Here is a 14,732-nt window from a genome sequence, read left to right as displayed (position 1 = left end):
CTGTGGCAGCGTAAAAACCTTGCCAGGAAGAGGGCTTTTTAAAAAAAAGTACCAATGGCCAAAAGAAATAGATACCAAAACTAATGCCACACACAAATGCAAAGACAATGCACTAACTTGGAAGAAGTTCTAATCAATTCTATAGGTCTCCTAGGTGTTTAGCTGTTCTTCTAAAGTGACTGTCCCATCTAAGTGAGGGTGGCTATTTCTTAGCAAAGAAGGTCGTGATAATTTGAATTCTAATCCCTCCGAGGTTTGAGAATCCCATAAGGATTGCTGTGCCCAAGGTAAACCTGGGCATTGACCCTGGGAATACTGTTGAAGTAAATCTTGAGCCCTGGCGTCATCATTAGCCTGGGCAAGTGTCAATGGGCTAGCACTTGGACCTGTCTTGGAGTGACACTCTGGGACTCACAGTCATGCTGTGACTTCTCTGTCATCCATAAATTAAACCGCATTTGGGGGCACCTGGGTGGCTCAGTTGATTAAGTGCCTTTGGCTCAGGTCATGATCTCAGGGTCCTGGGCAGGGAGCCCGCCTCCCCCGGCCCTCTACCCCTCTTCCTGCTTGTGCACACTCTGTCTCTTTCTCTCAAATAAATAAATAAAAATCTTTAAAAAAAAAAAACCCTGCATTTGGGTCTCCCTTCTCTGATCCCTGCCCTAACTCTGAATTCCTTCAAGAGAAAGTCATGGTAGCAAAGCAAAGGGGTCAGGCAGTTCGGTGTTTACTTGGGCCTATCAGCTCACTGTGTGGCCTTGGGCAAGTCACTGTACCTCTCTCAAATGAAAGGGTAGACTAATAAATGTCTATGGTCCCTTCCACTCTAATGACTCCTCCGTGGACACCTTTGACTTACGTCATCGCTTGTGACACACTGTTGTGACAGCTGATTCATGTGTAACCACAACGCGTTCCGAAAGAAGTTTATTCGTTCACATTCTTGAGCTTCAAACATCTATGGAAACATAACTACATGTCCAGACATAGGCAGAGAAAGAGGACATTTGTCTAGACTGACTATGACTTAAGAAAGAGTATCAACCCTCATTATCTGTAAGATTACTGCCCCATTTAGGATATTACCCTCACCACCAAGGAAACTCATCAACTCTTATCGCAGGCAAAGAAGCAAATGGTATTATCATATGGTATTAGCACAAGCAGGATCAGATATAATTCTGAAGGTAAGAGGTAATGAGGAACCCAGAGAGCAAGGTTCTAACCTGAATTCCAGCTCACATTTCCAACTGCCTAATGGGTATCTCCACCTGACAACTTGCCAGAGCCTCCGATTCAAACCTTTTCCCTATCCCTATGACGGAATTCACATGGCAAGACGGTCACAATTGTTGAAGCCGGTTCATGAGAACATAGAAGATCTTGCACTTGCCTTCTATCTCTGCATATTTTTGAAAATTTCTTTAACAAAAAAGTTCTTTAGAAAAGTCCCTCCTTGAACAATAGTGGGGGTTTTTTTGGATATAAACAAATACCAACTTTTGGGAAAAGTGGGATATAAACAAATATCAACTTTTGGAAAAAGCTATTATTCTAGAAAGTGGATGCTATTTGATTCATCAGGGAATATTCTATGTTAATGTATTTTTTAATGTTGAATGCAACACTATTACATTTTGAAAGTTTTTATAACGTAAATCTTCACACATCCACAAGAGAGAATGGTCTAATGAATGCCCATGTACCCATCACCAGCTTAAACATTTATCAACTCACACCCAATTCGTTTTATTATATGCCCACCAACTCAACTACTCCCCAGAGTATTTTGAAGCAAATACATTATTTCACCTGCAAACCTTTTAGGATTTATATGTAGTGTATATTTTAGGTTTTATTTATTATTTAGTATTTATTTAGTATACTTAGCATATTAGTATTTTTTTATTTATGTAGCATGTAAATACTAAAATTTCTTATTATTTTTATTATAGAATATTGCGCATAGAAAGAATCATAGGGAGCAGTGTAACGAATACCCACATATCAACCACCTAGCTCAGTCAACAATTTTGGTCATATTTGCCTCTGATTCTGTTGAAGGCCCTTGTGTGCTTTCCCCAGGCTCCATCACCTTCTCCTTCCCCACAGAAAACCATTCTCCTAAATTTTATCATTCCCATGCAGGCTTTTTAAAATATGTATGTGTCCATAAAATGTATATGATATTCCTTTGCATTTTTTTTTAAACCTTAAAAAAGGGGCCTTAGTCTAGGCTTTTCCGTGAGAGTGCGGAATCAAGGGCGTAAAACAAAAGAGTGTTTTGGGAGGGGGATAGTGACCCGCAGTACTAGAGAGTAGATATAAATCAAATAAGATCAGGAAGTGCAAAAGCCCGCTGGATCTCACACCATGGAGACCTCCAGTTCCTCAAGCAAGCAGCCCTGAGCGGAGAGGGGTGGGCAGCGGGGGATCCCCAGACACAGCAGGCTGGGAAAGGCAAAGGGCAATGAGGATGTAAAGACAACTCCTTCAAGAAGCCCGGCTATGAAGAGAGGAGAAGGTAGCAGACCGGACACAACAGCCAGTAGGTTCTAAAACCAAGAATGAGTGGAGTTATGCGGATGACAAGAGCAGAAGTTCACACTAAAGGCTGTGCACAGGCACGAGGGAAGGACAGCAGGATGATGGCATCTTGAGCCCGGCTGTCGGGACAGGCTCTTGATAGGGCAGAGGTAGCCCCTTTTCAACGGACAGGAGAAAAGGAAGGGAGGAGGATGGAGATCAGTAGTTCTCAGGCTCGAATTTGCATAAGAATCACCTGAGGACTTAGTAACACAAGGCTGAGCCCGCTCCAACAGTTTCTGTTCAGTAGGTCTGAGCATCTGCATCTCTAACAGACTCCCAGGGGATGCTGAAGCTATGAATCCTGGGACTTCACTTTGAGAACCACTAGTAAGAAAAAGATTATGTCTTTATTTTCTCTGCGAAATTGTGAGGTCATGTGCTAAAAACGAAGCAGGGGTTATGATGAAATCATTAGGTGTAGAAACTTCTGAAGCCTGCTCGCCTCCTGCCTGAGGTCTCTTTATCCCACAGCAGGTTCAGGTGAGGCTCTGGAAAGATAATGACGTCATCACCACTCCCCTGACTCAGCTATGGCGCGTCTGGGCTAACCGAACACGAGAGGAGGTGCTGGGGCAGCATCTGACACAACGGTCAGGGCTGGGACACGGGAGAAAGACGAGGTCTGGGGGAAAACCCTCCGGCTCCTTCCCTCCTCCACTGAGATTTCTTGATTTCTAATTTGCCCTCAAGCAATTCTATGAGACTTGGGGTCCTCTAATAAAGGGAGGGTGTGTTTCTGCCAGGGCGGACTCCCCAGCTTCTGGGAGGAAAACCCACCCCCTCCCAAGCAGCTGCCCGTTCAGTACCTCGCAGGCCTTGATGTGCTCGCTCTGCCAGTCTTCGCGGATCTTGTCCAGGGTGCTGACGTGCATCATGTATGTCTTGTCTGCAATGCAGGGGAGGGGCCTGGCTTCAGAAAATGGACGGGACCAGGCTGTCCTGCCCCAATGGAGTAGCACTGAGCTCTCAAGGACCCGGGAGCTCTGAACCCTGGAAGGCCACGTCCATCTCTCCCTCTCGTAATATCTTTATGAATCAAGTACTTTCTTTTTAGACATTAAACCAAGCAAATAGCAAGAAAGGGATCAAGAGAGGAGAGAGAAGCCCGGCAGGAACCTCAGCCAGGGTTCTCTTTGGCTAATTCAGACTCAATAGCTTCCTTCCCATTTTCAGGAAAATGATCCAGGGAGAGGTGTGGGGGAGAGAACTGTCGAGTTACTTTGGTTTTGGATTTAGACGCTTCCTAAGTGGCCACAGTCATGAGTGTCTTGTCTCCTGCAGGGTACTCTGGGATTAGAGAGCTTTGCAAATACCTGGTTTGGATCTCAGATTTCAGCCATGACAAGGCCTCCCAACTTGCCTATTCCCTTCATAGCAAGAGTTAGTAGGGCCGAAATTGGCTTTTAAGAGAGATGTTCCCAATGAGTAAGCACCTGATTACGAAGAAGTTGCCCCATCAACTCTCCCCCTCACCCCCGCCCTGTGCCCAACACCACCTTCTCCACCATTCAGTTACAAGTCAGGCCCAAGACCTAAGTAGGGGTGCTGGGACAGAAACTGCTGTCCCATTTGCTCCCTCTCACTTTCCCAGGTTCTGATATAGCCTCTCTCCCTCTTTCTCTCCTTCCCTCCCTCCAGATAGCTCAGTAATCCCACTGTCTGTCTATAAATGATTGTGTGGTCTATAACACTACCTTTCCAGACAGAGTCTGTGGAATGTCAGCCCCACAAAAACCCTCCCCGATCCCCGGGAGCAGCCCCTCACCCGAGTCTTCTACTGCAGTCTTCAAAGTTGCCAGTTTCACAAAAAGCTGTGAGGACAAAGGACAGAGGAGAAATGCTGGGCCAGACTTCCACAGGCCAACCAGACTTACAATGACTGCGAAGAGAACAGTGTAGCCCAGGTCTTACCTGTGTTTTTCTCAGCAAATCGTTCAACCTGCCCCCTAATCTTATCACCATTGGGCAACAACCACAGAGCATCTTGCCCTCTGTTTTCCTAAAGACATACCCCTGGCCTCTGGTTGCTGTCAATCTTCTATTCAGATTACATAAAATAGATAATAGATAATATAGCCGGGCTATAAAGGATACTTGAGTTTTGAAGAAAGATGGAAAAAAAAAAACAAGCCCCCCTCCCCAACTTCTTATCACCCCACTCCTATCCCCCGGCCACACTTCTCTATCTCTTCCCAAACCCAATAATTGTGACAAGGGGTTTTCTGGGTCAGAGGATCCTAGTGGCCCAGAGGAAGATATTGTCAGGGACGTAGGAAGCAGCTCCATTTTTAATGAAGATTATTAACTGGATCCAGTTTCAGATGCAGAAATCTCAGCTTTCTCAGGCTGCTGGCTCTCCCAAATACCTTTTCTTGTTGCTTCGGGTTTACCAGGTTGGCGCTCCGGTGGACAGCCTGCTCTGCCTCATCTTTGTCTCGGCACTTCTGCTCGTAGGTCTTCTTTGCCTTTGTCGTTAGAAGCCAAAAAAGGACCAAAACAGGTGAACAGAATGGTACCCTGCAAAGCAGCCATGCCAGCCCACTGGACCTGACAAAGCATAGGGTGCTCGGATCAGCATTGAGGTCACCACTCGATGGTGGGCACTCTGAGGGCAACACTCTATCCAATCTTTTTTTGGAAGGTTTCTCCAGCCCTTTTCCAAACTGCATGGGGTGGCAACCTGATCAAGGAAGTAATCACTCCTATTTGGCAAACACAAAGTGCGGGAGCTTCAAAAACTGACAGAAACAAAAGATGGGTTTTGAAATAGGCAAAATCAAGGTAGGTATGTAACCATAAGGTGTGAAATCGAGCAAATATGTAACCCAAGCCTCGGAACTTAGATGCAATCACTTGGCTGTGGTAATCATAATTATGCCTCAGTATCCCAAGGTGCCCTCCCTAGCAAGTGACAGAGGGGAGGGCACCAATCCCATCGATTCTGGCCCGTAGGCATAGCCATGTTCCTTTTTGATTTAAAGAACCATTTTAGCTAGTCTGAAAGTAGGCCATGGTCTATCGTGGGCCATTATTACTACCATGAGTGTAAAAACGGTTCTCAAACTATAGCTAGTGAATCAGAGCATTTTCTGTTTCAACTACTAAAGCAAAGTCTTAACTTTGAACAAATAAAGCTGCAAATCAGCTAATAAAAATGTTGACCCCCCAAAACCGCTCGACTAAGAACAAAGACTCCTTTGCAGGGATGGTCTGTGCTCATCAAACATCGCACGTGTCTTCTTGCATTTCTTGGAGGCTTCTGCAATTCGGCTGGGGCTGACCTTTCAGTAAACAGACGTATCATTCTCTGTACATGCTACACACACAGAGAAATGCCCTAATCGTTTGTAATTACAAGCGCATGAGATATTCATGCAATAATTTTCCTTTGTAACAATATGTGAGACATTTCTCTATTATCAAGCATGAGCCCTGTAGCCGAACACTTAAATGGTTGTAAATACACACACACACACACACACACACACACCACAATTTTAACTATTTCTCTATTGGTGGACATTTATCTTCTTTCATGTTTTTATAACATAAAAATATGCTGATTTTATTTTGGCTGGTATGAATTTATCTACACAGGTCAAATTCCTAGAAGTGTAATTGTTTGGTAAAAGAGTATGTATATGACCAAATTCCTTCCAAAATGACCCCACCAACTGAAACTCCCACCAGCAGCATATGGAGTAAATTTCCTCACTCTCACCAACACCAAGCTTAGACAATATGCCTGACCTTTTCTAATATTAGAGAGAGAGTGACAAACACATTTAAAATAAATGAAAAAAAAATAGATGGTCTCGGCAAAGAAATAGAAAAGCACAGCAAAGGCAGAGAAGATCAAAGAAGAACCAAATGGTGGGGCACCTGGGTGGCTCAGTCAGTTAAGCACCTGACTTTGTCTCAGGTCATGATCTTGGGTCCTGAGGCCCACTGGGCTCCCTGCTCAGCAGAGTCTGATTGTCCTTCTCCCTCTGCCCCTCCTTCTGCTTCTGCTTTCTCTCTCAAATAAATAAATAAAATTTTTAAAAAATAAATAAAAAAAAAAGAACTGGGGCACCTGGGTGGCTCAGTGGGTTAAGCCTCTGCCTTCAGCTCAGGTCATGATCTCCTGGGATCGAGTCCCGCATCGGGCTCTCTGCTCAGAAGAGAGCCTGCTTCCTCCTCTCTCTCTCTCTCTCTGCCTACTTGTGATCTCTCTGTCAAGTAAATAAACAAAATCTTAAAAAAAAAAAAAAGAAGAAGAACTGAACAGAAATTTTAGAACTAAAAAAACACACTAATGGAGATTTAAAAAACTCAATGGATGAGCTTAAGAATGGAAGAGACAGGGGTGCCTGGGTGGCTCAGTGGGTTAAGCCTCTGCCTTTGGCTCAGGTCATGATCTCAGGGTCCTGGGATGCAGCCTTGCATCAGGCTCTCTGCTCATCAGGGAGCCTGCTTCCCACCCCCCCCCCACCGTCTGCCCCTCTGCCTACTTGTGATCTCTCTGTCAAATAAACAAATAAAATATCTAAGAGTCAGTAAAGTGGAGGATAGAACAATAGAAATTACCTAATCTGAACAACAGAAAAATAGAGCCTCGTGGACCTTTGGCACCGTAACAGAAGATCTAACGCTCATATCCTTGCAACCCGAAAAGAGGAAGGTGGGCTGTGAAAGCACTTGGAGAAATAAATAGCTGAAAACTTCTGAAATTTGGCGGATGTAAACTCATGGATTCAAGTAGTTAATCAAACCCCAAACAAAATAAGCCCAAAGAAATCCATGTCAAAAACATATAGGTGAACTTCTGAAAACTTAAAAAAAAAAAAAAAAAGAAAGAAAGAAAGAAAGAAAGAAAGACACCTTATCTATAAGGGAAAACCAATTCGAATTACAGCAGCTTTCTTATCAGAAACCACAGAGGCCACAAGAGAGTGGCCCATTTTCAAATACTGATAGAAAAGAACCATCAACACACAATCCTATATCCAGTGAAAATAGCCTTTAACACTGAAGGGGGAATCAAGACATTCTCAGATGGGGTGCCTGGGTGGCTCAGTGGGTTAAGCCTCTGCCTTCAGCTCAGGTCATGATCTCGGGATCCTGGGATTGAGCCCTGCATCAGGCTCTCTGCTCAGTGGGGAGCCTGCTTCCTCCTCTCTTTCTGCCTGCCTCTCTGCCTACTTGTGATCTTTCTCTTTGTCAAATAAATAAATAAAATCTTTCAAAAAAAAAAAAAGAAATTCTCAGATGAAGAAAAACTCAGAGTATTTGTTGCTAGCAGACTGTTCTGTAGAATGGCTAAAGGAAGTTCTCTGGGGGCACTTGGCTGGCTCAGTTGGCAGAACATGTGCCACTTGATCTCAGGGCATGAGTTCAAGCCCCACACTGGGAGTGGAGCCTACTTAAAAAAGAAGTTCTCTAAGCAAAAGGAAACTATAAAAGAAGAAACCTTGGAACACCAAGAGGAAAAAAGGACACACTCAGCAAAAAAAAAAAAAAAAAAAAAGAGAGAGAGAGCAAATACAATAGTCTTCCTTTTTCTTGAGTTTTCTAAATCATTTTTGACAGTTGAAGCAAAAGTTTTAACACTGATATGGCTCTCCGTGTAGGTAGAAGACAGAGTTGAGAAACGTGTATTTCACTAAGGCTTTCTCTTCAATTGTAAGAAAGCTCACCCCAGACCACTCAAAACATAAAAGTGCTGGGAACGATGATTTATGGTCCATCGCCATTTCTGGAATTACACTAACATCACTTCTTATTCATCAGTGGCGTTTGAGGTGGTGTGTATCCCGGGAAACACTGATGCAGAACAGGGTACCTGGATGGCTCAGTCGCTTAAGCATCTGCCTTTGGCTTCCAGGGTCCTGGGATCCAGCCCCAAGTCAGGCTCCCTGCTCAGTGGGGAGCCTCTTCTCCCTCACTCTCTCCTTCTGCCCTTCTCCCTGCTTGTGATCTCTCTCTTTCTCAAATAGATGAAATCTTTTTTTTTAAAGATTTTATTTATTTATTTGACAGACAGAGATCACAAGTAGGCAGAGAGGCAGGCAGAGAGAGAAGAAGGGAAGCAGGCTCCCCGCTGAGCAGAGAGCCCGATGTGGGGCTCGATCCCAGGACGCTGGAATCATGACCTGAGCCGAAGGCAGAGGCTTTAACCCACTGAGCCACCCAGGCACCCCTCAAATAGATAAAATCTTAAAAAAAAAAAAAGAAGAATGATGCAGAACAAACCACACATGCCACCAACATTGGTGACATTTTCTTTTGTAACTGGGTTACCAGACAGCATGTCACCATCTGAGAATATAATGATGTTTCAAAGGCATCACAGATGGTTCAAAACCAGAGTTCACTGTCCCAATTGAACAGACTCACAAAAGCTAGAGGGAGGGTGCTAGCAATCTGTCTTAGCTCTGTCTCGTTAAGTGTTTTTTTTTTTAAATAAATTATTTAAGGAAGGCTTTTACAGTTTTCAGATCTTGAAACAGGAAGGAGTCACTCAGTAAAATAGGTAAGAAATCCATATTCAAAACAGTCACAGAGAAAAAGCTCAAATCCAACAAGACAAATGGCATCATGGGGTATAGATGCTTTTGTGTCTTGGCCTGAAATATTTAAATGACCTTCCCAGGTTACCAGAAAGGCACTATTATTTTGCTTCCTCTATCTAGTTTCATCCTCAGTCTTTCCAAGGCCTGAAAAAGAAGGAAAGTCAAACTTCTAAAGGTTGTTTTCCCAAACCACTGTACTAATTAATATTATTGAAATGTTATTTTCAGGAATATGTTTATACACAGCACAGGACTTCACAAAATGTCACCTTGCTGAAAAGGAGGCAATAAAGCGAGCCTCGGGGTTGCCTGGGTGGCATAGTCCGTTCGGCATCCAACTCCATGTTTCAGCTCAGGTCATGATCTCAGGTTTCTGGGATCGAGCCCTGGGTCATCCTCGGGCTCCGTACTCAGCAGGGAGTCTGCTGGTCCCTCTCCCTCCGCCCCTCCCCTCACCTGTGCACATTCTCTCTCTCTCTTTCAAATAAATAAAATCTTTTAAAAATCAATACATACATAAAAAATAAAGTGAGACTCACATCCATAGTTTTCTTGAACTGTAGGCTTTTTTGTTTATGGGCAGCATCCATTAAAATCTCTGTCTGTGAAGAGAGGACAAGCACTATTAATAAAAAAACAAATTACCGTTAATACCAGTTTACTGGAGGACTAAGGGTTCGATATGGACCATCTCACTTAGTCCTCACACACACTGGAAGGTCGACACACTATTTATTCCCCCCATTGCACAAGCGAGGAAACTGCAGCAGAGGCGGAAGCCCCTGCCCCTGGTCTTATGGCTGGGTCATGGTGAGGCCCGCCCTTGAACGTGGGTAGCCACCAGCCGCCTCGGAGCATCACTGATCCCTGGAGCGGTCTCCTCAGTAAATCTGGAATTAAGAAACTTAGGTTTCAAAAAGGATTTTAAAACTCTTGTTAGGGCGTCATTCCTTTTTAAAAAGGCGTCTTTGGTCGGTAAACCTATGTCAGCTTCATCAACGGCACACCCTTAACCAGCAAGGAGCCCAGGCAGAATGAAGAGAAGATATGTCTGTAGGACAGCTAAAGAAGGTGTTTTCTTTACCCTCATCTAATCTAGGAAACATAAAGTACTCTGCTGAGTTCAACTGGGAGCAATTTCTTTGTTGTGGCTGTGATGTTAACACGTTCATTGCTCAAAACAATGCAGCAAATAATAAAAATGTATGTCAGACATAACAGAAGCTCCCATTTACCTGGTAGTATCATGTGCCAAGCAGTTTCCATGCATCCCAGCAACTGCGAATACTCTTATCTCCGTTTTCTTGACATTAAACTGAGGTGGCTTAACTTACCCACGCAAGTCATGGAGTCGGGATTTGGGCACAGACTGACTCCTGTGCCCTTGTTCCTAATCATTACCTGAACCTACCACGATCCCTTACGATAGCTCTATAAAGCCAAATGGGTATATAAAAGACTAAGAGATGCAATCATTCCAAATGAGTTATGGCATTGCTCTTGTGCAAAATGGAACAATGCAAAATACTAATATTGAAAATGATATTCAAATGTGATGTCTCTTTCTTCTGGAAAGTTGAATTTTTGTCTGTTACCAACACAAATTTCAAGATATCTGAATGGAATGTCTGGCATGGTCTCACTTCAAATATAAATTTCATGTAATACATGAAATTCACCAGGCTGGGGGGTCAGGAGTGGATAAGGGGTCTTCAGAGAACAGAGGAGTCTTCTTCTAGCCCAGGAGAAATCAAGGGACCAAGAGGTGGCTATGCATCTGCTAACAGCGAAAATGCTGAAGGCCCAGAAAACAGACATGAGCCCCGCATGCAAAGACTCATGGGAAGGTCCTTGCTATCACAGACAGGAAGCTGTGTGGTTCACATGACTGCCTATGCACTTCTGCCAGGAGAAGGAACTGGGCTTATTTGTTAATGGTTTCTAATTTTCCCTGGAGCAGATCAGTTAGCGATGTTGGTCTAGTCTGCCGTCTCTGCCAGACCAAATATACACACTGCCATTCTTTCAGTTTGGGAGCTGCTACTATTTTATAGTTTATGGCCCCAGCCAGGCCTTCTTGTGTCCAGTTTGCACATAATATGTGCTTCAGGCACCACTGAGATGGCTACAAAGTCTTATTAATTACCCAGAACATTTCCGTTTCTCTTCTCTGCCTTCGAGGATGCCTGATATCTGTATCTGGACAGGACCCTAGAGAGGTAGTCTGGCTCTCACCTGACAGGTGCGCCCCTAGGGCCCAAGAGTGATATTGCTTAAGGTCATTCAGGGACACTGAGTCCAGCTCTTTGATTAAAGCCTTCTCAGGTCTGTATTCACTTACAGAGGGACCTAGTCACGGCAAGTCTTCTAAGGCCAAACCCAGTGGAAATCAAATTGCTGTGTTACTGATAACACAAAGTAGTGCCAGAACTATCACCCCTGTTCTAAGGTAGGGGAAACCGAGAGGGCAGGGGAAAGAAAGAAGAGATATATAAATGACCCAAATGACCCTATGGTAAATTATTGAAAGAGCTGTTCAGTGGTCTGTGTGTCTGTCTGTCTACATTCAGACTGTATTCAGAAAACAGGTCACTCTGTACAACCCAGGAGGTTCCTTTCTTCAGAGATGGCTTGTTACATAGGCAGAACAACATGGCGCCATGATCATCCCAGTCTTAGCTGAGACGTAGAACAGAATGTGGGCATCAAAGGAGAGCCCCTGACCATGTGCTGTCCCTTCAAGAGACAAGCTTCAAGGCCACCCCCCTAGGAGACCTGACTGGGTGGCTCAGTCAGTTAAGCAGCTGCCTCACTGATGAGGTCAGGTGTCCCCACTGTACATTCACGTGGCCTCTGCACCTTCCCTACTACTTAAGGTTCATTGTGCTTTATCATGATGACTATGTCACATCAGTCTCTAGCCATGCTCTACACTCACGGAGGGAAGGCTGACCATGTCTGTACTGTTCACCACCACAGAAATCTAGTTGTCTAAGTGAGCACACCATTAACTTCTGATCAGCCCTTCTGCCAACGCTTCCCCTTGCCCAAGTTTCTAAAACAACCCAACTGATGAGGATGCTGGGTGGCTCAGTCAGTTAAGCAGCTGCCTTTGGCTTAGGTCATGATCCCAGGGTCCTGGGGTTGAGTCCCACATCGGGCTCCCAACTTGGCAGGGAGCCTGCTTCTCCCTCTGCTTGCTGCTCTCCCTGCTTGTGCTCACTCACGCTTTCTCCCTGTCTGACAAATAAATAAATAAAATCTCAAAAAAAAAATAAAAAGAAAGAAAGAAAGAAAGAAACCAACTGATGGCTTTCCTTGATAAGTGGAAATGGCTTAGTTTCCAAAAAGTGGCAGACCAAAGCATGCAGGGTTGGGCCAGTGAAAATGGGAAGTTAGCACTGATATATTTTCTCCCAAAGTTTGATTTGAAAAAACAAATGTATCTAAATACAGAAGTGGTACAACCCAGAGTCCCTCATGACACAAGTAACTGCAAATTTATTAATAAACTTTGGACTTCCCCAAGAAAGCTCAGAAGGTCCTCTTCTGCACAAGAGAGCACATAGGATAGAGGGAATGGGGATGACAGCAGTGGCTCGAACACTGGCTCCTCTATTACGTAACAGAATTCAGAACATATTCCTTGAGCTACGAGAATGTGGCCTTCGTAACTTGTTAGGAAGGGAAGTTTCAGAAGCCTTGCAAAATGAACAGAACGCTCCCTGAAGTGACCAAGGCCACCGAAGGCACTCAGAACCATGAGGAAATGACCCTCTGCTCCTCTTCCTGGAAATCATGTATGCATAGACTCTGACTGTCTAAGGCATTCTTGCCTCTGAAAAATGGTTATTCCTCTAGGTAGGTGGGGAGGGCTGGCATTGTCAGCCAAAAACAGTGTGACTATCCAATGGGTGGGTATAATAAGCATATTATTTCTGCTCTGAAAAATATCTGAGGCCAGATGCACCTCTCAAACCTGATACATGAAGCGTGAGTATGTACGAAGCCACAGGATACGGTGTTCCTTACAAGTTAGTGTCTACCCTTCCTTCCTCACAAGAGGCACAGCTGTAAGAGCAGCTCGGGAATGACCGTAGATGAAGGCAGCCAGGGTCCAAAGGCTCACCCACTCCAAATGCCAAGTAGTCACCAAAAAAGCTGGAATTAGAATCTGACCTAGAGCCATAGGCAACGTTGCTGATGTTAGGATGTACGGGTAGAGTCGGCCTGAACCGCTGGATGTTTCATTAGATACACACACTACAGACAATGACCTTCAGATGGCCAGGAACCAGTATGAGGAAGGATTTCCAAAAAGTCCATGCAGAGCTATCTGGGAGACCGGGCTGGAAATCTTTGGATGCCGAATAGGAAAGAGCATGCCCCCCCGCCATGAGAAGCTGAGGTTCCAACCTTATAGACCAGATATAAGAAAGAAATGTTGAAGGTCCCTTCTTGGCTGCCAGGCCAACCTGGATATATAAGTCATTTAGGAACAAAATAGAAGAGAGTCAGGATAGTGGCTGGTCTAGTTTAAGGACTAGTTAGTCTAGTCCAGTCTTGCCCTGGTCTAGTCTAAGGACTAAGGTCTAGTTCTAAGGAATGCTTTATGATCATAAAACTGGACTTTTTTTCTTGATCCTTATAACTTCTCAAATGTTTGCCAGTTTTATTAACTCTGCTTACTCCTGTGTCCTTCCATGTAGTCCAACAGAGTAAATCCCATCAATGGAGAGGAGCCTATGTGCACCTGCTCTGAAGACAAAGAGGACTTGATTTCTCAGGGCCTCAGTTTCCCTGTTTATAAAATAAGGCGTTTGGACTGGATGGTGTCTGGGAGAATGTGAGTCTTTTCCATGTCTTACCCTTCCCTTACTGCCTTGTCCAGAGGAGGAGTGTGATCTGGGAGCCCTCCAGGTCTAATGCCCTAGACTCTACTGAAGACAGAGGGCTCCCCCTTGCCAGTCAGTTGGAATAGTGGCAGCAGATATGAGAAGAAGAGGAAGGTAGGCCAGCCCCTTAAATTCTGCAAGAATTCAAAGAGAACTGACCCAGATGCAAATGGGCACAGTGACATAACCATCTAGATTGGGTCTCCATGTGGTTTCCCAATAAATAATCTCATAGGTTGGTTAAAAGAGCATGGCTGCATGAAGGCAGGAATGAGCCAAGGAGCCTGATGAACAAACAAGCTTGGGGTTTTGTGCCCCAGGAAAAGCAACCTCTTCACACATACACAAATCCAACCTTTTTCCGTTGTAGCTTTTGCTTTTCCCTGAATTCTTCCATCTTCCTGGCCTCTTCTCTTAGAGTCTGGGCAAGCTGAATGTGACATTGGGCCACACTGTCTACTTCTGCAAAAAGAATTAAAAAAAAAACCAAGACAAAACAAAAAACAATACACAAGATCTACATATGTCTGAATTCAAATATACAAAACCGCACAAAATGTATGCACAAAATACTGGACCAAGGGGTAAAAATAACGTACTTCACTCGGTCACCATTTATTGAGTGCTTCCATGTGCCCAGCCTTGCCTTGGCCACCAAGACCAAAGCTAGGAAATCCTTTAGCTTAGCCTCCTA

At 44.4% G+C, this 14,732-nt stretch overlaps 1 protein-coding gene across 1 annotated transcript in view; it reads right to left on the bottom strand.

Moving 5' to 3' along the window:
- The window catches only part of PSTPIP2 (proline-serine-threonine phosphatase interacting protein 2), a 61,226-nt gene that overhangs the window by 3,269 nt on the left and 43,225 nt on the right, over positions 1–14,732 (bottom strand). The window contains exons 5-10 of the mRNA XM_032859491.1: positions 14,394–14,500; positions 9,683–9,745; positions 4,956–5,054; positions 4,355–4,400; positions 3,396–3,475; positions 860–958 (exon numbers count right to left, since the gene is read on the bottom strand). Of these exons, the coding sequence (XP_032715382.1) occupies positions 860–958; positions 3,396–3,475; positions 4,355–4,400; positions 4,956–5,054; positions 9,683–9,745; positions 14,394–14,500 (494 nt within the window). The remainder of the gene's footprint in view (positions 1–859; positions 959–3,395; positions 3,476–4,354; positions 4,401–4,955; positions 5,055–9,682; positions 9,746–14,393; positions 14,501–14,732) is intronic.

The sequence above is a fragment of the Lontra canadensis genome, unplaced genomic scaffold (assembly GCF_010015895.1).
Source record: "Lontra canadensis isolate GAN:19392208 unplaced genomic scaffold, GSC_riverotter_1.0 scaffold17, whole genome shotgun sequence".
Classification (NCBI taxonomy): Eukaryota; Metazoa; Chordata; class Mammalia; order Carnivora; family Mustelidae; genus Lontra; species Lontra canadensis.
The sequence above is the reverse complement of the archived record's forward strand: the minus strand, read 5'-3'. Positions and strand labels throughout refer to the sequence as shown.